Source organism: Diospyros lotus, chromosome 3 (assembly GCF_014633365.1).
Source record: "Diospyros lotus cultivar Yz01 chromosome 3, ASM1463336v1, whole genome shotgun sequence".
Lineage (NCBI taxonomy): Eukaryota > Viridiplantae > Streptophyta > Magnoliopsida > Ericales > Ebenaceae > Diospyros > Diospyros lotus.
The window spans coordinates 41,347,203-41,373,715 of record NC_068340.1 but is presented as its reverse complement, the minus strand read 5'-3'; the positions used below and the strand labels follow the sequence as shown (position 1 = coordinate 41,373,715).

The window sequence follows — 26,513 nt, the reverse complement described above, 5'->3', positions numbered from 1 at the left end:
TTCAGAGTTGGGTTTCAAGGGTATAGTATGATTAAACAAACGGTTGGGAGGTAGGGTGCGTGGTTCTACAAATAATTCCTAAAATTTCATAAGCAAGGGACATAATGAAATCAGAAATGTTACCTTTGCAAAGAGGTCAGTGGCGGAAGGGCTCTCCTTCTCATCTTTTCCCATCGTTTGAATAGAAAATAGCTGAGATATTTGCCCTTTCCCTTTCATTAAGGGCTTCTGTAATTTCTTCCACGTGATCATCTTGCATTCCCCGGCCTCGAGGCACCCTTTTAAAGTCAACTTCCGGCCTTCAAATCCAGTGTGACTTCCAATTAATTGAAGTCGAAAGTCAGAGGACTTACTGTCCTCATCCAATCCACCCCAAGGACGATGTCAGAGCCTCCTAACTCCAGAATCCTTAGATCCGTAGAGAACTCTTCCCCTTGCATCAGCCATCTAAACCCTACACTCTTGTGGGTGCTGTACATTTTATTGTCGTTAGCTACTGTTATAGATAAGGGAGAGGTATTCACCAAAGCACACCCTAGTTCAGTGGCAGTTGCTTCATTGAGGAAGCTGTGGGTGCTGCCACTATCAATCAACACCATCATTCTTCTCTTGCCCACTCTCCCTTCAACCTTAATGATTTGCCCGGCATGCTCCCCTTTCAATGCATGAAATGAAATTTCCCCTCCTTCACCGGCATGATCCCTTTGAGGAACTTCTGCCTCTATTTCTTCGAGGTCTTCTTGCTCCTTCTCCAACATCTGCTCCTCACCACCCTCCATGTTCAATAAGGATCTCCACATCTGAAACACAGCCGCAACTGTCTCCTTTGCTCCATAGTGGGATTTCTGATCGCCACGACTTGCTGACTTCCCCTTGGTGGGCCTGTACCCCCTGTCGCCCCTATCTCTTGCGTATGACCACTAGGAGGTAGGCTGATTAACGGTCCTGTTCGAGAGGAGGCCCTATTCTTTTTGTAAATAGCTTCTAACGTCAATTCTTGCAACCTGGCCTTCTTTGCTGCCTGCCTAACCGTGAGTGGCATCATCATCTTCACCATGGATCTCATCTCTTCCTTGAGCCCACTAATAAAGCTGGACACAAAATATTGCTCAGTAAGTGATGGTTGGGCGTTCCACATTAAGGCTCCTAACTCCTCAAATTTCTCCAAATACTCCGTTACCGTCCCTTCTTGCCGTAGTTTGTTGAATTCTTCTATCACATCCGCCATATTCTTCTCTCCAAAACGCCTACACAGTTCTTCGACAAAATCGATCCATCTCACCCCAATTCCTTGGTACCTAGACCATCCTTGAAACCAAGAATTAGCCGTATCATTAAGATAGGCTGTGGCCAATGTAATTCGCTGAGTCTTAGCCACATTATAGTACTGGAAGAAATGTTCACACCGGTGGACCCACCACCTTGGCCTTGTCTCATCAAATAATGGTATCTCTAGCCTTGGCATTGGCGTGTGAGTACCAGGTTGTAATTGAAATTCCCTTACCTGATGATCTGTGTCAATTCCTGGCACTCCTTTTGACTCCGCTACTCCTGTAGGTCTCGAAAGTATTCCAGATTCGTTCGAATTTGGTCCATTTCCAGATCGCGGAGGAAATTCCGTTGGCAAACGTAATTGTGGTAAAGATGATAGCATATTAAACATGCTATTGATCCTTTGACCAAATTGATCCATCGTTTCTCGCGGTGCATATCCTCGCGAGAAGTCGCCAATTCCTCTCGCATTGCAGCCACATCTTCCCGGCTTTGGGTGATAGCCTCGTGTGTCTGCGTCATTCTGAATTCCAGTGCTTCCATTCTGGTTTCCAGTTGTTTGAGTCTCGTTCCTTCCGCCATTGTCTGTTTCGTACTTCCTTCTAAGAACACTGCCGAGGCCGCTAGGCTCTGATACCAATTGTCAAGCCTCGAGTATGAGGCTTGGGCAATTCTGGGAGAATCGGGAATTTGAGAAGGAGAAAGAGAGGGAGATTTGAATTAAGAAGATAGAGATTGGAGAAGGAAAGATCCAAATGCATTGATTGATAGATCCCATCCTCACATACAATGCCCTTTTATAGGCTCGCTCCAGCTAGTTGTTATTACAACCGAATCCCACAAGTGGCTTAGGCGAAACCGCCCGCACATGCAAACTATTATTACATTCTGCTATGCCTATTACAGCTATGCAACTCTAGTTTATTACACTTAAGCCATTAGGCTTGTGACAGGCCGTTACATCCCATGTCATGCTGAGTTTCTCATATATGAAGCATGGACATGGACACAAGGACATGGTGACACGAGACACAAGACAAGGTGTTTTTTAAAAAAGTAGGACACGACACAATTAAAATACATTAATTAATAAACTAAATTTTTATATTTCAAAATGACATAATAAAATATCAAAATTATATTCCAAACTCATAAAGTATCCAAATAAAATAAAATATTAAAAAGAGAGACTATCACAGAGATTAGGCTATCACAAAAAATAATATTACATATATCAAGTATGTAAAACATAAAATTGGAGGACTATCAAGAATATATCATATTATATTACATATATCAAGTACCATTAAGAAGAATGAACTTCCGAATATATTAATACAATACACCATCAAATAAGCAAGGACACACAAATCAAAATCATAGAATTCAACTAGCACAATAGAAATTGGAGGTGAAACTAAAAGATCATCTCCGCACCTGTCGAAATCCAATACAATACACTATATTGCTTGAAAAACCCAGTCACAAGAAGAAAGCAACTCGACAGACTTCGGTGCCGCTCCATCACTCAAAAAATCTAGTCCAATTGCCACTCATAATCATTGCAATGATGCCAGTTGCTCACAATCCACACAAAATCTTCTCGTCTTCAAAGTTCAACCCTTCTTGTTTCTCACATTCCAGTCGAAGAGAATAGAAGCTTGAAGAGGCTGGAGATGGAAGAATTCATACAATCGAAACCAAAGATTCATGCACAAAACAAGGCATAGAAGCAAAATAATTCCTATTCAAAACTCTTTGAAGTGTCCAGGAAGGGGACGTGTATTTGTTGCGTGTCCCCAGTAAAAATAATAAAAAAGTGTCAAACACACAACGTGGGCGTGTCCAACATGTGTCACTAGCAACGCCGACACAACGACCTCTTAGGCGTGTCTGTGCATTATGGTGTCTGAGCATTTGCCGGTTTTCTTCTTACATGAACAAACCATTTAAATCACATGTCACACATTTCATCTTTAGTCAATACACCACCCACCAACCTTATAAAAATAACTTCATTTCTAATTTTGTCTTTTTTTATATGAGTGCACATTCATTATAACATTCTCATCTCAGTTACACATATTTTGCACATGGTCTTTAACTACCAAAATTTAGCTAGAGCCACAGAGCCAAAATTTGATCTCTCATGAAAACCTAGATATTCTTCTCAAGAATCCAATTTACCAGTTTTTCCCTAACAGAAAACAACAATGTCGAAGGGTCTATATAAAGAAAGGAGCCAAATAAAAAAGAAAAAAACTGTAGTGCCTAAAGATCACCAAAAGTAACCAAAATGACATGAGATCAATGCATTAAGCTACAGAAGCACATGCTCGATTGCACATGCGCACACCAATATCATCTATTAAAACACTTGTAGATGTGGGATAAAAAATCATTTCCTAGAAAGCCTATTTACCCAACATTGACTAAAAATTTGGGAAGCCAAGACTAGGTACAGAAGCTAGGCAATTGTGACTTGACATTGACAAGGAAAATACAACAATTTTCTTTTCACAAGAAGAAACATAGTTTTTTCCTTTTTTCTAAAGAATTCAAAATAAAAGAGCTCATTTAGAAAAAAGAAAATTTGTCATGACCCAAAGGGCAGTAGTTGTAATTGTCCTAGAGTTTGTTAGTGTGTTAGTTTGATTAGTTTGGTAATAACCGCAATGATGTAAACAACCTATAAATAGGCTGTTGTATAGAGAATAGGTTAGCTATGAATTGATGTATGAACCCTTCCCCTTTCTTCTCAATTTCTCCCTCTTTCTGTTCTGTCTTTTCCCTCCATTATGTTCTTTCTTCTTCACACTCCTTCAAAATTCCATTCTAAACCCTAGAAAAACCTAGGACCGTGACAAATGGTATCAGAGCCAATGGTTCTTGGCTGTGATTCTGACTAATTTCAGTTATGATTCCGACGATTTTCAGTTGCGAAATCTAGTAGCAGATCCATTGAAACGAGCCAGGCTGTCTTCGAAAGCTAATCAAAGGCGATTTCAAGAAGCTACAATGGAGGCAATAGTCACTTGCGAATTGGAAGCCACCCATTCTTGGAAGTGGATCGAAGTTGTCCAGGGCAGTGACTTCCGGACATTTAACATGCCAACAAATTGGAATGGACTGAGCAAGGATTTTAGGTGACTCTGACGAATTCAAGAATCCAAAGATTCTTGGTGAGACAGATTTCCAGTGTGTTTTGGGTGTTAATTTTCGCTTAACACTCAAGTGAATTCTGACAATTTTGGTTCAGAATTGAAGGCAAAGTAGGCCAAAAGAAAGAAAGCCAATGAATCTTGGTGCAACTGATTTCCAGCGCGTCTCATGTGTTAACTGTCGCTTAACTAAATCGAACTCGACAATCTTGGTTCGGAATTGAACACGAAGTAGGCGCAGGGGTTCAAGAAGCAATCTTGATTGAAGTTGAGAGCGTGGATCCCAATGATTGCAATTTGAGATCCGGCCAAAAGGAAGATGCGAAGTGGGTGCAGGTTCAAGAAAAGATTGTGATTGAAGCTGAGAATGGTAATCGATCCTCTGTTTTAGGGTTGTTGCATGGTGAGATTCAAGATATAGGCAAGCATAGGAGATTGTGGTTCATTGTCGATCCTTGTAAGAAGATTATAAAAGATTCTTGAAACAAGTAAGAAGGCAAGAGAATGAAACAGCTTGAGTCAAGGATGGAAGCATTGGAAACTGGGATGATATGGGCTCAGGAGGATGTGAACCGCAGCAGGGAGGACATCTTGGCCATAAGGGAGAGCGTATGGGGGGATCTCGTTGCATCTCGAGAGAGTATGTAGAGGGAATTGGAGAGGCACCGGGAGACGATGGATCAATTTGGGTAGAGAATAGACAGCGTGTTCAACATGCTGTCAACATTATGGCCTCAAATCCGTTTGCCAACAGATTTCCCACCAAGAACCATTTCCGATCCAGTCTTGCGTAGTGACAAAATTCTCCCTCGAGCTTTCGAATTGGAATCTCCACCAAGATCTGTTTCTGATCCAATTCTGCCCAGTGATGGCAATCCCCCTAGAGTTTCAAGAGTGAAGCAGGCTAAGGAGCTCCCGAATTTGGGCCCAGTTATTTCGGTAAGAAGCAATTCTCAAACCTCTACTTACACTCCCGCACCAAGACTAGAAATACTAGTTTTCGATGGAGTGAAACCGAGGTGATGGATTTGTAGATTTGAGATTTTTCCAGTTTTACAATGTAGCAGAAGGGTAGAAAATCAATTTGGCGTTAGCCTATCTTAATGATACGGGTGATTCATGGTATCAAGGCTGGCTTCATACAGTTGGGTTAAGTTTGCTAAAGACCTGTGTGAATGTTTTGGGGAAAATTCTATGACACATGTGATTAAAGAATTTAATAAGTGGAGAGAAGAAGGATCAGTGGCTGACTATCAAATTCGATTTGAGGAGTTAAGATACTTGATGTGGAGTTCATAGCCAACACTAACGTAGCATTATTTTGTGTCTAGCTTCATTAGCGGTCTTAAGGAGGAGCTAAGGCCGATGGTCAAGATGATGTAGCCGGTGACAATGAAGTAGACTACTTAGACGGCAAAGTTATAGGAGCTTGCATTGGAAGCAATTTTCAGTAAGAATACGATCACAACAGTAACAGCCTATGTTCTATCGACCACTGGAGGGGAACCAAGTAAATGTAAATTCTAAAGTTTACCCAAGCCATGATGCAGCCAAATCAATTGCTATAGAGTAGAGAATGAAATTAGGATTATGTTATAAATGTGGGGATAAATTCAGCCCCAGCCACCTATGCCCAAGGAAGTTATTGAACATGGAAAGAGTAGAGAACGAATATGAAGGAGAAGAATTGGTAGGAATCGAGTGACGAATAAGGCACAGTTGTAATAAGTTTCTTGGGGACAAGATACCTCTCAAGAAGGGGGGAATTGTCATGATCCAAAGGGCAGTAGTTGTAATTGTATTGGAGTTTGTTAATTACTTGAGTTTGTTAGTGTGTTAGTTTTATTAGTTCTATAATAATTGCAAGGATGTAAACAACCTATAAATAGGTTGTTGAATAGAGAATAGGTAGCTATGAATTGATGGAATAAAACCATTTTGTTTTCCCTCTCTCTTATCTCCCTCTTCGTTCGTCTGAACCCTTCCTATTTCTTCTCAATTTCTCCCTCTTTTTGTTTTGTCTTCTCCCTCCATTTTGTTTTTTCTTCTTCAAACTCCTCCAAAATTCCATTCTAAACCCTAGGAAAACCTAGGGCCAAGACAAAATTTATTGCCACAACACCCAGGAATAATCATTTGCTGAAATTTATGTTCTATGAACAAATGCAAGTGACCAGGAACACAAGATACTACATCTGAAATTTATTTAAATCAGCAAGCAAACTAATTAAGTCTTACCACAGCTGCACATTGAAAGAATAACCAGTCATGAGGGCAATTATCCACCAAGTATATAAAATCTTTTGGTTCTGCCACTGACAACAGAAAATTAAGTACATATTAGCCAATCCTGTCAGTTGAAATTCCAGGAGCAATAACTTGGTGGGGCTTGAAGCTACATAGTAAATCAACACAAGGATCACTTACAGTTCCCCAGGCCACCCCAGCCTTTGCTAATGATGCCCCTTCGACCGGTTATTTCAAGAGCTTTGGCAATTGTCTGGGTCATTTTGTCAGGTTCCAGAATAGGCTGTACAAGTTATGAGAGAGAGAGAGAGAGAGAGAGAGGATCAATACAGATAACAAAAATGATTTTCATCTTTGGAAAACTATGAGGCTGTCTGTAAAACGTACAACAATACAGTACAGATCCAATAGATGGCTTAAACAGCTCATTAAAGAAAGAAATGAGATTGAATAGTCATCTTCACAATGCACCTCCAGTTGCTATGAAATGGAGACTTTTTGAAACATGATGAAGAGGGTGACTTGGTTTGGAAAGAGAATGGGAACAATTGGGATGACCTAAAGTCTGTAAAAAAAGTTGATTCATCATGCGATACATTTGCAGATTATGCATCCATCAAAATTAGTGTGAACATGAAATCTTTTAGTTTCACTTATTCTCTATCATATTAAAATGTGAACTAGTTATGTACATACAAATAAAATCTATAATTTATTATTTGTCATGTCCCTGATGTGTTCTATTTAAAATCTTTGAAAATTACAATGTCAGATGTGCATGTAGTGTTGTGAGAAAAAAAAAAATTGAGATGGCATACAGCATAAGAGTCAGTTTTGAGAGAGAGAGAGAAAAAAAAAAAAAAACATGATAACTCCATCTGCCAATGATAGCATCATCTGGTCATGATATATAAAGGTGTCCTATGTTTCTTTTCCATCCCGATGGACAGCACTGAGTACAGGTGGCATTTTGAAATTGTGTTTCCCCACAAATTAATGCACTGGGTTCAATATGGTGAAGTGTGAGAGAAAGATGGGAATAAGGGGTGGCATTGTTGTCACCATTAGTGACTCAATTTGGCTCATGAAACGCCTAACTTAAGAAAGTGAGAGAAGGATTATCCCGAAAGGAATACGTTTTCTCAGTTAAGTGTTTGTGCATAGTAGTCAGGATATCTGAGAGTTTATTTTACATCGGCATCCAAGTCAATATTTCACTCTCTCAGATGGAAAATAAAGTCAGGGGAGTAAGCTTTTTCCAGAATTAGGAGTCTAGCTGCCAAAGTTCTTGCACACTCTGTAGAGGTCCCTGCAATTTTGTCTAAAATACTAATTACAGGAACAAAGTGTTTAGATGAAACTCACAAGGCTGCCAAAGCCAATATAGATAGGCTTTCTACCACCTTTAATCCATTTCACAAGTGAGTCTGGGGGCACATAATTTGAGGCAAGGTCTAGGAAACAAAACCCAACCACATCAATATTGCGTCCCCAATCTGCAGGCATGGAAAACCCAATACATTAAAGTGTAAGTCTCAAAGAAGCAAATATTCTTCAAGAAGAAACAAATAAGTAAATCACTAAAACTACCACATAAATTTAATATATATTAAGGGCTTACACGAGAAAATTGAAATTAAATGATAGAACAAGTAAGCTAATTTATATCCAATCCATGCATCATAAAACAAGAAAAGATAGGCCTTGAAAGAAAAGAATTTAGAATAAATGAGGAAAAAAACTCTTTTTGTGAACAAGAGAGTAGATCTTATAATTCCAGCACACTAATTTTAGCATGTTAACTGAAAAGCCTGTAGGCCAAGAATGTGAAAAGTGTAAAGATTTTGGATAATCAAGCAAGAAAAGAAAAACAAAAAGAAAAGACTTTTGATTTACCACTTAAGTAAACTCAATTGTTTTATTTAGATGAAGTTATACATCCACACAACAAGAGTAAAAAGTGCAAAAAGAAGAGAGATACACACCACCTTTTTACATGAAAAATCCTTGCAAGAAAACTCATGAGGCCTAGTCTAGTTGAGAAACTCCGCTATACTAAAAAATAAGTATAATAATAGACTAGTTATTATCCTTGTTGGCGGATGACTACTTCTCTCCTATTTGTTCTTCTTTCCTAATTTAGTGCACATTGATATTATGCACGATCAGTGTGATTGATTTCCTTAGGCGCTCTTTCCTTATTTGCTTGATTGCTTTGTTAATATTCAATTGTATATTCTTTTCCTTTTGTATATATTTCCTAATGTAATCTAGAAATCATCTAATTAGGAAAATTCCTAATTAGACTTAGGAATGTTGCCTATTATGATAGGCGTCCATGTGTATATATCGGCTACTGCTTTAGCCTTAATTTAATGAGATTGGAGATTATTTTTTTATCCCTTTTGACATGGTATTAGAGCTAGGTTCGATCTCCTAGCATTTGAAACCAAAAAACCATGCCCTAATTTGTCTTCTATTGATCCAATCTACTTCTTTCAACTTGAGTCATGTCTAAAACCCTAGAGTCCAAAAGTTCTAGCAAGGTTTTTGCTACAAGCAGTACCAATGTAGGGACTATATCCAGTGGCGAGTTGCAAAATGTTCAAGCTGCCTACCGGTTAAATGGGAAGAATTATCTCAAGTGGTCACAGCTAATCAAGACTTTTCTGAAAGGAAAGCTTGATTAGCCACTTGCTTGCAACGAGACCAAAACAAGGAGACCTTTCATACGCTTCTTGGGACGATGAAGACTCCCTTGTGATGCCCTGGCTCTAGAACTCAATGATTCCAAGATCAGAGATAGAGTTATGTTCCTTTCCACGGCCAAGGAAATCTAAGATGTTGTGAAGATGACATATTTTAAGGTAAATGATGCTGCCCAAATCTATGAAATTAGGACTAAGGTAGCAGTCACTAAACAAGGTATTCGATCTATAACCGAGTATGCAAGTATTTTCCAAACCTTGTGGGAAGAATTGGATCACTATCAGTGTATCCAAAATGAAGTGTAGTGAGGATACTGTTATCGAAAAGAAATTTGTGGAAAAGGAAAGGACCTATGATTTCCTTGCAGGCCTCAATGTAGAATATGATGCTGTATATATACACATAGGCATCTACGTGTATATATCAGCTGCTACTTTAGCCTTAATTTAATGAGATTGGAGATTATTTTTTTAACCCTTTTGACAATCCTAACCTACTCATACCAAAATGTGATACTCATGTCAACACTTCAATCTTCAAGAAATCCTTCAGATACACTTGGTCAAATGGAGATTTGCTTCCTCTATGGTCCCTCAGTGATGCCAAGCAACTGATCCTTCAAAATATCTTATGCATTTTCAATTTGAATCTGAGATCTCTCTTTGCTTGGTTGCTGCCAAGACTTCAACTTTTGACTTTTTTGAAAAACAAGAACTTATGAAGCTAAAGAATGAACTTCTATGCAACTTAAACTTAAATAACTCTATTTGCCTCTCATATAGGTCCATCTTCAATATCTGAAAAGATATTTTTTCCCGATATAGAGAGAATTCCCAACAGGTAATAAAATCCATTTATGACTCACTTTTGTTCGTTAGATTGATTGCAATCTCAAGGACATTTCGCAGCCTGACTTCCAAAACTTCCCAAGATATGAGATCCACGAGCAGATTCTGAAAACAATTGAGGGATGCATAGTTTTTTGTGGAAGAATCCAACATTAAATTTCCATAATTGCGAATACAGGATATAGAAAGGTTTAGGACTTAGGGTTTAGGCAATACCTCGAAAGGCAAAGGCAGTATGAGTGTGCAACAATCAGATTTAACACTCTCTTGGCTATGATGCATGGCAAATCAAATGTCTTTGTTAAGTCAACACTTATCCCAAAAAGGCTTCCCCATATAATGGGATTAAGGCTTGATAAGTTGTTTCTTTAGCTTGCTCTTTGGAGCAACTATTCATGATTGTTACTGCTTTTCTTGTCCATAAGGCTTCCTCTTCAGTCCAGAAGAAAGGTGGGAGCCCTTTCCTAACTTGTTGGACTGAACAACAAATGAATTGTATATATAGATGTAGCTAATTTTTTTAGCCCTTCCTGTGTGTTTTAAGGTTTGGCAACCAAGCCAAAACTCTGTGTGTGGGACCTGACTTTCTATAGGACAGGATTTAGGGTTTCGTTATGTTGGTTAGACAACTTGGGGCTTGCGCAATGCACCTATACCTCAAACAAGGAATTTTCAACATAAAGAAAAATGAAATTGATTACATGGACACAATAACATTTAATTCTCTTTCAAATTCACCCAGAACATGACTACTATAAACCTCTCACAGAATGCAACACAACCAACTAGGCCTGGCTTCTATTTGTATTTAGAGTAAAATAACATATGAACAGTTTGCAGTAATATCCCTGTAATATATGTTCAACTGCATAAATAACCCCATAATAACTACAAAGTGTGCTCCATGTAAAACTTGAATTTTGTTCTTTTGCTGGGGGCCTATCACAGCATTAGAGATACGTAAAGATATTTAAATTACTCTTGTAATTTGGATCAATAAATTCATGGGGAAGATGAAATCAAAGATTAGGCCTAGACTTGAAGTATGCAAGTTGAAATGAAAAAGTGCTATAGCAGTTTGTCTGATCAAATAATTCTAGCCAACTGGAAAGATGAGGGTTCCATAGAACAGCTATAACGCACAACAAACTGCTAAATGAGGATGTTAAGATGGATAAGAAAAGATAAAAGTAAGAAATGAGAAGCTTTCCAGAAATATTAAAGTGACACATTAACCTTTAGGTCACATTGTGTTTGGTATGCCTTGATTTTAACAGAATGGAAAAAAAAAAAAAAAGCAGTTAGACACTAATGCCTTCACACTAATTCAAATGTTTGTTATAATTATTGAATATATCTTAGAAAAAAAATACTTTCAGTTTTTGACCTAAAAAATTAAATAAGAATTCAAAAAATATTTTATATAATTCAATAAAAATACACGAATAATATTTAAGTAATATTTAAAATATGGTAAATATAAATTTAATTCAAATATGCATGTAATGACTGAACATAGCTTAAAAAATTAATTTTAAAATGTTATTTAAGGGCTAAAACACACATATAATTGAATAAAAATTCATTGAAATACAAATACATTGATAAAAAAGAATTAAAAACACAAGCCTACATAAAACATACAATCCAATCACATGTCTTCAAGCATTCAAATAGCATAATTGCCAATAATTCAAATGAAGTACCTGTAAACTGTTGAAAACACAAGGATACAAAATGCAAACATTCCAACTACAAATCTTCAAACATTCGAATATCATATCACAAACAATTCAAATGAAGTACCTGTTCATTGTTCAAAATACAAGCCTACAAATCACAAACAATCCAAACACATGTTGATCTTGCATTCAAGTTACAAGTCCTCAATTCAAATGAAGTGCCTGTTCAATGTTCAAAATACAAGCCTACAAATCACAAACAATCCAAACACATGTTGATCTTGCATTCAAGTTACAAGTCCTCAATTCAAATGAAGTGCTTGTTCAATGTTCAAAATACAAGCCTACAAATCACAAACAATTCAAACACGTGTTGATCTTGTATTCAAGTTGCAAGTCTTCAACACAAAAACAATCCAAAGCAACCAATTAACCCAAACATGTTTAACAAACTACCAGCACAAGTATCAACACAAATATCATCAAACAACCATATCCTTCAACACAAATATCATCAAACAACATATCAGCTGGTAACACATCTAACCCACCTTTCTTTTTCATATCTAGAACCGTGGAAAAAAAAAAAACAGATTTTTTGAAGCCTTCAATGACATGGTGTACGGAGCAAACACGAATGGATTTGATTGGGATGATGTGAACAAGTTGGTCACAACAGAATTAGATGTGTTGCACACATATGTGAAAGTAATGTACTCTCTCAATAACATAATGTGGTATATGTAAGTCTTCTTATAAGCCTTCCTCATTTTGAGGAACTTTGCTTGATATTTGGCAAAGATCATGGCATAGGTAAGGATGCACAAATGGAAGATGAAATGGTTGAAGAGACGACAAAGGGGAATGTTGGTAATGTGCCAAATGAGATGGAAGAGCCAGTGAATCTTAAAATTGACTTTGATGCATCAACCCCTTCTACACAATTGTTGACTACTCAATCTCATCAACAAAGAAAGGAAAGAGGAGAACAAGTGATGATGCATTCTTGCACCAGCTGAAAGAGGTGGCAACATTGTTTGAAATGGCCTTGTCAAGGCCATTGATAACTTAGGGGTCCTATGTTAGTACATTGGCAACCGAGGCAGCACTCAATGAAAGATGAGAGCAAACCGACTAATATGTTGGTGATACTTATGATAGTAGTTTGTAAACATGTTTGGGTTATTGGTTGCTTTGGATTCTTTTTTGTAATTTGTAGACTTGTGTTTCGAACAATGAACAGGTACTTCATTTGAATTGTTTGTGACGTGATATTTGAATGTTTGAAGACATGTGGTTGCAATGTTCACTTTGTGTATCCTTGTGTTTTCTACAGTTTACAAGTACTTCATTTGAATTATTGGCAATTATGCTATTTGAATGCTTGAAGACATGATTGGATCGTATGTCTTTTTGTAGGCTTGTGTTTTGAATTATTTTTTATCAATGTATTTGTAGTTCAATGAATTTTTATTCATTTATATATAATTATATGTATTTTATAGCCCTTAAATAACATTACAAAAATAATTTTGTAAGCTATGCTGAATCATTACATGAATATTTTTAATTAATTATATTTACTATATTTTAAAGGGTAATGCTAATCGTCATTTGCCCTTAGTGCACCTTGTTTTTAAAAGAGGTGCATTCATTACACCTTATTATCCAAAAAATTGATTGGTTAATGATAAATGCATCATATTTTGAAACACTTGACCAACCAATCAGATTGTTTGGATACTAAAAACGTGCAAAAAATGCACTTTGTCTGAAAACAAGGTGAACTTATTGTACCTTATTATTACTTGATTATTAATGTAATTGCCATTCAAGGAATTTTTATAATTATATACAATTTGATTTGATTTTTTATTTAATGTTTTTAGGTAAAAAATGAAAATAAATTTTTTCTAAGATATATTCAATAATTACAACAATTTTTTTAATTAAATAAACATTAAAATTCTATATTTTCCATTTTTGATGGCATCATGTCGACTTTTTCTTTTCATTCTATTCCATCAAAATCAAGATTCAAGACATACCAAATACAACAATGGAATGAAATGATCATTCCATTCCTGCCTATACCAAACATTCCATTCCATTTCCATTTCCCTTCCCATTCCCTCCAAAACTATTCCATCCAACCAAAAGTGACCTAAGATTCACACGCCGAAAGAAACAAATGCTGCAATTTACTTGTACTCTTTATTTTTCAAGAAAAAGTACTAATTTGAAAGCAATCTCTAGAACAAAATAGAGCCTCAGGCAGATTTTAGTGCTTTACCCTTCTGAACTTAATGCATCCACATTTTTTCAGGCTAAGCGAAGTGAAATTTTCAAAACTAAAACCAATAATAACTTCAAGCTTTTTTCCTTTCTTCTTGTGACACTGAAGAGTTTCAGTTTAATCACTAATGAAATAAAGATAAAGTTACATAAGCACAAAGCTAACAGAATGTAGCAAATGAGATTCAATAAATTAGAAGAATGTGGCAGATATAATAGGGTAAAACTAAAAAAACAAAAAAGTAAACAATAATGTTATGAACTAAAAAGAATGAAAACAACACCTTGAATTTGCAGAGGAACAGAAATTAAGAAATAAATACAGAATTACATTCTATTATCCAGTGAAGACAGAACCATGTAATGAGTAGGACAATAACCTTCCGGTTTAGGAACAAGACGAGGACTCCAAATATATCCATAAGGCACATCCAAGGGAATAACATTAGATCTGCTTAAATATGTCACAGGTCTTAGGTTCAGTTTTTTCTTCCTGAACTCATTTATGATGTCCCGTATTCCAAGCCAAATCAACGTGTCAACTATATAATATGATATCTGCAAAAAGCATCTATCTTCATTTAGAAGTGGAAACAAAGTGTTCCTTTCAAAGTAATCGAGATTAAAAGGATTATTAATATATAATATGTAGAAGAGTCAGCACAATGACCACAACTGTCAAAACTCATACCAGATGCCACATTGTTTCATTTGGTATGGTTTTATTGGAATTGTTTAATATCAACTAATTTAAGATAATATAATAATACTATCAAATATCAGATTGAAAAGACACATTCAATTTGTAATATGTGTCAAAAGAAGTAGAAATCTCTTAAGAACACTATCGGATATAAGATCTATTTGTCATATTTAATATGTATTGAAATGTTCCCTTTTAGAAGTATAGATCTCTCTCAAAATATGATCGATAATTTTTTGTATTTCTATTAAGGAAAAAAGAGTTGTAATAAATAAATGAAAGTTAGTTAGATGTCAAAAATTTATATATACATATATATGTTTGTGTGTATGTGCACACGTGTATATCTAAAGCATAGAATGTCTTTTAACCTTGAAGAGAAAAAGATGAAAAAAAAGGAAAAAGTAAATAGCATAGAACATACTAGTGCCAATTAAAGGTACAAATCAGTGTACCAATGTTCTCTTTTTTTATTGTTTTATTACAATACTAGGTGGTATGGTATGGTATCAACTGTGGTATGGACAAACTTACTCTATATCCCACTTGATGTTTAACACGAGAAAGAGGATGGGGAAATTTGCTGGTAGGCCTGCATAAAATGACTACAGATTACAACCTACTTAACTTGATAGTGCCAAAACATACATCTAAAATCACATGATTAACATGTGGTGCTAGAACAGGTAGGAAACTTAAAAAGGAACAGTATCAAGCTGTTGCACTTACATTTGAACATGAAACCCAACCCCCTTTTCCCTGAAGAAGAGATAAAAAGTGAAATGCAAGAAAGGAGAACATAGGAAGTTAATAAAACTTACGTCCACGGCATTGTGAAAAATAAATGAAGTGGTACTTTTAGTGCCTCTGCAACATGTGTGTGTCCTGAATAATAGGAAGCCAGTTTAACTTCTAATACATGAGATTATAGATAATCTCACCTGTCATTTAGCACAAGAAAAATGGAATACATAAACTATTGTGAGAAATAACAGCCTGTAAATAATGAAAAGAACTTCTGCACTGTGCAATCCTAAACATAATGGGCCCGTAAATGTTGAGGAGTTCCAAAATTGTGTCAAAGTGAGATAAGCCACATCAATCAAAATGAAAGGAAAAGAGTCTTTGATTTTACTGAATTTTAACCAGCAGTTTCTAGCATGACGACCTCAAGTATATTGGCAGACAGTTGGAAAAATGGTGGGTGCAAGGATAAGTCCAGGTTACAAACAGCATAAATTGTTTCACATCATCCCAGGCCACCTAAATCATGGTATATTTGAGCCGGGGCTGAATTTGCATCAAGAATGTTAGGTCACCACTTGTCTCAAAAGGTTTTTCCTTTAAGAAAGGAATCCTAAAGAATCCAACAATATATATAAAAGCCTTCCTACACTTTTTTGTGCAAGCATGTGGTAGCAGTATAAGCCAAAGTTAAGGCATACAGAATAATAATGCACAACAAATACACATAACATGAATACTGGGAGAGAACGCATGACAAGATTTGAAACTAGGACCTTGTTTAACCATTTTAAGATACATCCTGAACACTAAAAACAAAGTATATCAAAAGATTTCTAACAAAAAAATAGCTGTCAAACAAAACCAATTAATGAACTAAAAAAAGGAAAGAAAAGACAACAGAAAAAGAATCATAGCGTTCAGAAAGAGGAAGCGACTGTCATAAGGAGTAATGATTTCAACACTGGAATTTCATTTTTCCACTACTGTTTAGTGTTGATCACTCAGGAAACAAACCGTTTCTGCCATTAAACAAAATAAATGATAGTTTGTTCCTTGATGCACAATAATAACTTGACCATGTTCTGGCATTAGGCTATCAAAGTTTTAGGGCAAGAAGGATTGAGGATACAGAAGTGGAATTTCTAGGGCGATTAAAGTTGTCACTCAGATCTGATTGCTTGCCAACAAAGTTAAACAATGAAGAAGAGTTGTATGAGAAGATCAGGAAGCAAACAACATATGGGAATCTTACCCTGAGTCTTAGATTAACTTTACAGGGCCTGCTTATCAAATCACAATCTCATCTTTCTGAAACTCAATGTTACTGAAATTTTGAACAACTGCCAGAACTTATAACCTTGACATCTAAAAGATCATTCTGCGCTTCCATTCTCTTCAGAAGATTAATAATATGACACAATAAAGGATCAACTGACATGGCTAAACCTGCTTCCAAGAAATCAATAACCACAACAACATCAAGACTTAATCTTACTAGGCAGGATTGGCTACATGTTTTCTAGCTTCCTAATCATCCTTATCCATGACCATATCTTTTAAGGCCATTATAATGCAAATCGCGCCTAAGAGTTTCCCAATAAGTTTCTTTTAATACAAACTTCTCCATTCCATGCAGTCACCTCACAAGTGTGTTTATTATTAGCCTTGGTCTCACATGTCCAAACCATCATAAACTCGTCTCAGGCATAAAGATAAAGTGCCATTTCATTTTTATCATCACTCTTTACATCAATGAATAAATACACAAGTTTCCTATGTTGACAGCTAAGTTTTCTTAAAGGTTTTTATACATCTTAACTCCAAAAGATCAGCATATAAATGCCCCCAACCAGTAGTACCCAAATTTGTCATATAATTCTCATTGACAAAATAGATGAGCCTTTCCAGTTTTCTATTATTTGAAAAAACCTACATATCTGAAATATGGTTTTCACTTTTCAAGCTCCAATTACAGCACCAAATAATTCTCTTTCAACATTTAAATATCAGTCAAAGTATTTACATCCCACTTATTGGCCATTTATTATTAGGTCCTGCTCATGTATAAGTAGGAATATAAGCAGATATCCATCATATGCAGATATGGCTTAAGCCAGCATCAAAGACTTGTTCACCAAAAAACAGTAATACTAAAATGCAATCAAGTAAATATAGATTACCATAGGCAGGGGGATTGGCAATGATTGCATCTACTTTAAATGGAACTTTAGTCCGTGGATCAGGGTCTGTGCAAGCCGGAAGTAAGGAGAATATGATGTCCTTTATCTGATGTCGCTGAATATGTATTTCTGAAGCTTCTGATGGAAAGAACCCTTTATTTTTTACCATGTCTGCACAACAATAAAGAGTAAATAAAATGGGCACTTGCAATGATGGTACAAATATGTTTTTTTTCTGCTCTCAATGTCTCCCTTGATTGTAATATATATTTCACAACTTATAGCTTCTAGTGAAAACTAGTTACCTGTACTTGCTTATATTTTTTTGGATGCTATTATTATTAACTCAAGGTGATTTAAGTAACAGCATTTTCTGCCATAATGGTACTGGAAGCAGTCCTGCAGTTTCAGGTTTTCAGGTTCTAATGAAGAAGGTACACAAAGGCAGCCGTTATAGGAGTCATGAGTTTGTAACTGTAACAGGCATAGCTCCAACAAATCTTATTGATATGCATGTTTTGTTCCCAAAAGAACACAACTGGATATCAAAAGATTTTGGGGTTTCGTTTTGATAATAGAATCATGATTCAATAAGTCTACTGACCTCGCACCATAATTCACTTGGTGCCATCTAAGTTATACATAATTTATTTCACTTCAGAATATATTAATAACATCACAAACAAATTGATAGAGAAAAAAAAGAACACTGTGATTAATTGCTTAATGAAATTTCAAAAACAAACATTTGCTTACTACATTTTATTCAGTTGATGACAAATTCGAGGATTCGGGTAAATTATAAGAAAAATTCAACCTTCATGTAACAAGTGCTATGAGATGGATCTGAACTAGCATTTAGAATTCTACATCCATTCAACTTCCAAACTAAATAAAAATTTATCATTGGTCAAAGATCTACACAGAAGATTAAGAGATACCAAGGCACACATACTCCTTTTGGAACAAGCATTTGATGCTTAGACGACTTGATTTTTTTCAAAAAATTACAGTGGGGCAGGTCAAAAACATGTCCTGCAAACTGCTTTAGGTTGCTTGGAAAAAACAGTCCAATCAAAACTTACAATTTCATTATTACGACCATTATGTCTTCTTTTTCTTCTTGACTGCTTCTAAATGCACTCTACTTCTCTAAAAAAGTTTAAACTTGTGGCCCCCTATAGTAGTTCCACTAGAGAAACTTGAAACCTCTGTTAAGCATCTACCTCAGATAAAAATGTTATGCAATTAGGGAGAAGGCTTAATTGAAATTTTATTGAATCCGAGTAGGGGTATTTATACAAGTACAAAATATCGATGCTATCTCCTATAAAACAGGAATAAATTCAAATTTAGATAACAGAAACTGATATTTGAAATGCTGAATTATCTTCCTCTTTCAAGCTGTATCATTCCCTTTAATTTTGGAGCTTATCTTATCTTCTAGGCTGCCTCATCTTTTAAATCTTGAATTCTTTCAACCACCCCATCTTTCCTTTTTAAACTTAAACATACAATCTGAATTCTTTCAACCACCCTATCTTTCCTTTTCAAACTTAAACATCCAATCTGCCATCTTTATGATCTCCGACACCAACAATGTTTTCTTCTCTATCTCCATCTCTATCCCTCTGCATGCATCCAACAACTCTCTTGCTATGTTCAACAATGTTTTTTGGGAACCTTAGACATGTACTCTTGCTATATATACACGTAAAATGCAGATGAGTCATTCTGTTTACGAAGGGCCCCATAATTTATGCAACAAAGACAAATTTGAGTATTAAAACCAGAAATTGAGAGCCTAAGGTAGTTCTTGCTACCAAATTTTTTCCTGTCCTTTTTCTTTTGGCCAGGAAAAAACATGGTTTTCATTCGAAAAACTAAAATACATGCCCCTGTCTTTGTGTTGTTTGTTGTTTATTATTCTGATATATATATATATATATAGAGAGAGAGAGAGAGAGCATAATTATGGCATTGCATTGTTAGTGTGGTTGGTGATCACGGTGAGCAGTGACAGTGGTGGCAGTGAATAATGATGATGATAAATGGCTGGTGGTAGAAGCCAACAACATCAAGTGGTGACTGTGACCATGGTAATGAGTAGAGTAGGTCTCAGTATTCTTTTTTTTTAAAAAAAAAAAAATCAGAAATTTTTTTTTCATGGATTCACTTTTTCCATCTTTCTAAACAATTGCTACTTTGTTGTCAATGGTAACTGTTGCTAAACATTTTTTCCCTCCCAAGTTCCCAAGAATTTCAAAAATAAAAGCAAGAAACTGATGGAAACAGTCCAAGGAATGAGCAAATAAAAGTAAAACATAATAAGGTGGGGCCAAATCAAGCCTTATAACATGGGAATGCCAACAAAACAACAAATAATGTAAATAAGAATATGAAAAACTTCCTAAACCATAAAACTACACACAAGAATTGTGTTCATCCTTAAAATGCAGAAATTAAATCACCAGCATCAGTAAAACCACCTGTTTTCAGATTGTATGATTGCTGCAAAAACTTTCAAGAACAAAACCATTCTGATATTACCTATTTTCTTGCCAAAGCTGGCTTCTGTGATCTTATCAAACTTAATACTGAGCATTAAAATTTCAAACAATTGGGTGATATGTCTTCATTCAATCCACTTATGCATGCATAATAGAAGAAAATGCAGCCCCTATAGAAGGATGTGGTATGATTTTCTGACATCACAAATCACTATATATACTCATAAAATTTTGTGACAAGAAACTAAAGGTTACAGGCATTAGAGTGTTATTTGGAAGCCATTGTAATATCAGGAACCAAACAAGTTACGAGAAATAAGAGTGCAGTATTAAATTATTTTCTTTCTTTCTGAAATGCTGAAGACATTGAGATGCCAAAATTAGACTTCCACAAAACATTACAACTGTTCTCATAAGAGAGATTTGCTTCCAATATATCTCCTCTAAACAATGCAAGGAAAGCTCAAGCCAGTTTAGCAGCTTGATAAACAAAAAAGAAGTTTGGTTATTCCAAGATAAAAGAGAAAGAAAGTTGCAGATCCACTTTGGTTAACATACAGTTGGATGAGCAAATCTTAACCCAAGGAAAAAAAAAAAAAAGAATGAGCAGGGTTTCAAGACAGTAAGAATCCTGATAAGAGAACAAAAACTAGATATCTAGGTTACTTACAACCAGCAAGAACTTTCGGATCTCCACCAAGAGGGAAAAATTCCAAACCAGCAGCTAACACAAACTCCTTGAAATTTAAGTGAGTTGCTAGTCTCACCCTATGGCCATATTCCTGCAAGAAATATTTATTAATCATCTCATACTGCCAGAAAGACATGATTTTGAATCATATAACCATCAATATTTTACGGTTATATGCTTGCAATAACATATTCAAGCATCTTTGCAGATTTAGTGAATTAGCAACAATTTCTGGAAGCCATATGCAAAATGAGATCTCAGATTTTTGCAGTCTCTCTCTCCGGTGAATTTACAGCATTTTCTGGAAGCTGTATTGACAAAAGAAATAAATTTCTTCTAGGTTCTAGAATGACACAATGCTAAAATTGCACATCCATTGTAACTTTGCATATACTTTACAACATATGAAAAATCAGCAATAAAATATGATGATAGATATAACCAACAACTTCCAAAATAACTACATAAAGTTTACACAAAATTGAGAAATACTGGACTCCCAATTAAGTAGTCTCAGTTTGCATTATACTGAGAAAACCCAATACATGGATGTACCCATATCCTTAATAAGACACCTACTAACATGGATACTTTCCCCTCAAACTAGAGCATATATGTCATATTTCAAGCTTGTTGTGTTCACTGGAGCTCTAAAGCTTTGGAAAATAAATCTGCAAGCTTCAAACTTCACATGACTACTTTTGATAACATTTTGTAATATCTTCTACTTAATGAAATGGCAATCAACCTCAAGTTTCTTGGTCCAGAACCACCTCATGAGTAATACGTGGGCACTACCAGGATATGCATTCTTCACCTTTTGGGTTAAATATATTGGACACCCTGGAAGGAAATTGCATTGCACATTCTGCCTCACACCACTATCTAACCTAATAATCCCATCAGTTTTAGAAGACCAAGTACCTTTGACGTTTGAAACAACATGCTAAAATCCATGCATCTCTTTCTGAATATGTCATTCTGTCTTATTAAATTGTGCAATGCTGAAGGTTCTGCTATGCTGAGTTTACTGCATTGCTGGACTTTGAAGATGACAAATGACAGAATGACGTATTCAGAAAAAGATGCATGGATTTCATATGTTGATTGGCACAACAGATCCTTGGGCTTCTGAATATATTTGCATAAGCCCAATGAGCATACATGGAGGCGTAGAGGTGACAATTTTGTTATTTTTTACATGTAATGGGAGGCAAATGAATATGATTGCTGCATTCATAGAAGAGCCATAGTCCTCCATAATCTTCAGAGAGCCATCCCCATCCCATCCTTCTCATGCTTTATATTTGCCAATATAGAAAAATAAAAAAAGTCAAGTCTTCCAAAATTTTCTTCTTCTTTGGATGACTCCATGTCCTTGCCCCAACATCCATATGCATAACCACCCAAAAAATCATTGAAGTAAAGATCAATGAACAAAAATAACAAATGCTTTTGAAGACATGATGCAATTATCTCACATCACATAATTTCATCTACTACAAAGTATGGTTAGCACTTAACCTCAAAGTGAACATTCAAAGAAATAAATAGAAATGGAATGATATTAAAATGATCATGCTTTTCCAAATGGTAAAAAGCATAAATAACCTGTAAATATTTTCCAATGGCAACAAATGGCTGTACATCCCCCTGTGTTCCAACAATAAGCATAACAATCTGCAGAGGTGCTGGGCTTTGATTATCTGTTGCATCGACAGACTCGTCAGCACTGACCCCATTACAGCTAACTTTATTTACAAAATCCAAGTCTTTGGGTTTAATATCTACTGGAACTTCAAGCTGCACAGTTCCATCGTCCTTCACTGATGCAAATTGCTTTAGCAACTTGAGCTGCATGATTAATTGTGTATTTTAAATCTAAGAAACTAATTAAAAATAAGCATGAATAATAGACTTTTTTTTCTTTTCAAAATGCTAATAATATTGTTACTAATTTCTAACATTCCTTATGGAAGGTGGTATGATAAGCCCAATATAGAAAAGGAGAAAGAACACACACATCACTTGAGCAAAAAATAAAATAAACTAAAGAAAAAGAAGAAACCAAAAAGGTCAATATCTTAAAGGGTACTACAACAGGAAACTGCAAAATCAAAGAGTAATGCTAGGAGTCGTGACTAATGACGATGGGTCGCGTCCTCATTGAAAAATGTGCTAGGTAGAGGAGACAATGACACATAGTTTCCTTAGCCTCCTCCTAACATTATTCAAAATCAAATGATGACTGAAGATGGTCATTATTGATCAAGATGCAAGGCTATGGAAAAACTATATGAAAAGCTCCAAATCAAACAATCGAAAAGTGGGCTAGACCACATGATAGCATCATTGCTCTTTTACTGATCATTGTTATTTAGCTGAATTATTTGTGCATATCAGCACTCGCAGTTTTATAAATAAAAATGATTGAGAGTATATTTCAAGTTCACTCTTACAAAAGTCAATTCACGAATGTCTTTAAGGTTTGTCAACATATATAATGTATGTAAAATAGAAAGAGGCCACCTATTGACATAATTGGGACAAGTGACTCTCTCAAGTTGTGACAGTGACCTTTTAAGATTTCCATTAACACTAACAATTTCATGTGATACGTGAATTTTAACATTAATTGTTCAGGTGTGATACACATATAGTGTATTGTGATTAAATATGTTGTCTTTTGGTTTATTGTATTTATTAAATTCAAGGATCCTTTGTAGATGAAAAGTATCTGGTGCATCGAGTTGTTTGAAATATATCAGTTCTTTCCAATTAAATTGCCAATAATAAGCATATTACAAGCGGGGTTTAAAGATGCCATTTACTCATTACAACCCCAAATCCTTTATATCTCATCGAAATATCGTCCTCCGATGAACAATGGCACAATAGTAACTTGCGGGGGGGCTTGTAGTCCCCTTTGTGTCTGGCTACCAATGACACATAAGATAAGGGTGGATAATTGATCTCAATTGTTCTCTTTTGATTAGTATTCATATTATGATGGGTGCATCATAATAGATTTTTTTTAGCACAATTAAACTACCCCCTATTCTTTAGTCAACTTACCTTTCATCAATCAACCCCACTTGATCATGGGCTTGGACAATTGACTACCCCACCAACAGTCCACGTCTTTTGCATTCTATTTATGCAGTTGACCACAGTGATAAACAAGATTGCACATAATAACAAATCAGGTTATGCATAATAAGGTTTTAGTGTTGCCTATAGAAGATAAGATGTGAGAGATACGATTAAGATGGTTTAGACATGTGAGAAGAAGATTGATAAATGCACCTATCAGGGCAGTGTATGAAATGTAGCAACAGAAGGGAAAAAATTGAAAAAAAGAAAATTTGTCGGAAAAACAATGAAGACTAATGGACATTAAGAGAGAGAGAGTGGAGAAACTAAAAGGTAATTCCAATTAAAGTCAAAATATACTATTTTGCAATGTACTTAACCTTCTTGTTGGGAGATGCTTTGTCATCAATCAATTTTCTTGCCATTATCCAGAATTTCTGTCCACGTCCCATAAGTTTAGTAAGCTGAGAGAGAACCCCCCCGGGGGTTAAAGGGTAATTCCAATTAAAGTCAGAAGAGAGTATTTTGTGGTGTACTTAACCTTCTTTCTGGAAGGAAATTTGTAATCAAACACTTTTCTTGCCATTATCCAAAGTTTCTCTCCACGTCCCATGGGTTTATTGAGCTGATTTGATGAATCTGCGGTTGATTTTTCCACATCTAGAATGTTCAGCCAGAACAGATTCTGGTCAACTAACCCTGAATTACACTCAGTATTGCAGATGAATAAAATGTGAATGAAAAACATTTGGTAATAACAAAATGGGTGAAATTGAACTGAGGACTTCAATACAAGCTAGAATAAGTCCTAAAAAGTTTAAAATGACAAGCATAGCTGCATCCCTCCCTACTCTCATTTTCACCAAACATAAGAATGACGTACCATAAAATCATTAAGCTCTCACTTAATCTCCTTGTGGAAATTCAAAATAGAAATGAGTCTCTAACAACTGCTAGCCGACCTTACTGATGTAAAAATATGGAGAGATCGAGTCAAACTGCTGCGTTGAAACCCGACTAGGTTCAGTAACTGGTAACTGGTATGAGACATCAGTCCAGAAAATATAGACTCCCAAAATAACAGGCTGGCTCTGGGACACCACTTATGACCAAAGTAATATAACAAAAACTCTTCCAATAGACTAGCAATATGGATTGAATTGTTACATCGTGCGTTGGGAGGTCAAAAGATCATGTAGATACAAATACTCTATAATTTCACATGGAACCAGGGAATACTGAAAACATCTTTACTTGCGTGCCAAGAGTGGCAAGGTGCGGTAAGTATCCCGTTTAGACATGCATCCATTAACATTCCATTTCATCATTGGTTTGTGTGCCATTGCGTATGTCCGGTGAAATTACCCCAAAAGATAGTTGGAGAACTAGTCGTTTAGGAGACGGAAAAGAAACAAGAAAAAAAGTGATAAAAACCTGCTTGTGAGTGTGAAGTACCAGCGAAAGAACCTCCGATGGAGGGAGGAGGTTGACATTCGACGGCGTGATCACCGGCATCACCGTGTTCGCCTTCAATTCCCAATTCAAGATCGACGGAGACCTCATCGTCGCCAGAACTGCCGCTCGAGGATGCTATTGACGATCTCCTCCTCCTCCATTGGCGATGATCATCGCGGTCATTATCGTGATCGAAACGCTTCTCCGGCGTCTCTGCCATCATTCTTCCAGCGCCCTTGCCCACTTTTCTCTGGTCACTGGGCTACGCCCCACTCCGAAGTAAAGAACAACAGACAGTAGAACTAGAACCATGGAGATGATTCCCATTTGAGCGTTTTCTTCAATTTGATGGGGATGGGAGGATTCTTCGACGGAGGTTTTCGAATATGCACTTTTCCTTTCCGAGAGAGAGAGAGAGAGATGGAAACGGTCTGGAAGATATGGAAAGATCGGCAAAGAGCAGGGGAAACCCTAGGCCGCCACGTGTCCTTGAATTGAACTGAAAATTTTCCGACCGTTGATGTTGTGCCGACCAAGAAAACGGTCTATAAGATATGGAAAAATCGGGAAAGAGAAGATGAAACCGTAGGGCGCCACGTGTCCTTGCATTGAACGGACAAATTTTTCCGACCGTTTGTGCCGACTGAGAAAACGTTCGGCCCATTGGGCCAGGGTAAGTGGAACGGTTTCATGCCGCATATGGGCCTGCCAGCCGGCCCAACAGGGCCAGTCCACGTGGTTTTCCTTAAAAAAAAAAAAAACAAAATTAGAAGAGTGAGTTGTATTGTATCTAAAGACTAATTAATAACGTTGAAAGACCAAATTGTTTTCAAACTTTGAATGTAATTTCAAAAGTTGATAACTAATCCCTTAAATTAGGCCTCATCTGTAACTATATAAATCCTATGTTAATTATTTGA

General features: G+C 36.1%; 1 protein-coding gene across 21 annotated transcripts in view; it reads right to left on the bottom strand.

Annotated features, from left to right (window-relative positions):
- The window catches only part of LOC127797939 (sterol 3-beta-glucosyltransferase UGT80A2-like), a 39,651-nt gene extending 13,549 nt beyond the window's left edge, over nucleotides 1–26,102 (bottom strand). For 2 of the 21 annotated variants that reach the window (XR_008022308.1, XR_008022307.1), the window contains exons 1-13: nucleotides 25,573–26,096; nucleotides 24,680–24,837; nucleotides 24,519–24,602; nucleotides 22,657–22,899; nucleotides 21,025–21,136; nucleotides 17,845–18,015; nucleotides 15,739–15,802; nucleotides 15,452–15,509; nucleotides 14,595–14,772; nucleotides 8,046–8,176; nucleotides 6,861–6,963; nucleotides 6,672–6,748; nucleotides 2,710–2,942 (exon numbers count right to left, since the gene is read on the bottom strand). Coding sequence is in view for 19 of the 21 variants with exons in the window: in XM_052331160.1 (XP_052187120.1) it covers nucleotides 6,672–6,748; nucleotides 6,861–6,963; nucleotides 8,046–8,176; nucleotides 14,595–14,772; nucleotides 15,452–15,509; nucleotides 15,739–15,802; nucleotides 17,845–18,015; nucleotides 21,025–21,136; nucleotides 22,657–22,899; nucleotides 24,519–24,602; nucleotides 24,680–24,837; nucleotides 25,573–25,816 (1,623 nt within the window). In the remaining 2 variants the exon portion in view is untranslated. Of the gene's footprint in view, nucleotides 1–2,709; nucleotides 2,943–6,671; nucleotides 6,749–6,860; nucleotides 6,964–8,045; nucleotides 8,177–14,594; nucleotides 14,773–15,451; nucleotides 15,510–15,646; nucleotides 15,677–15,738; nucleotides 15,803–17,844; nucleotides 18,016–21,024; nucleotides 21,161–22,656; nucleotides 22,900–24,518; nucleotides 24,603–24,679; nucleotides 24,838–25,572 lie in introns of those variants that run through there. The other 19 variants (XM_052331160.1, XM_052331150.1, XM_052331146.1 and 16 more) reach the window with 19 other exon arrangements.
- Nucleotides 26,103–26,513: the final 411 nt, after the last annotated feature.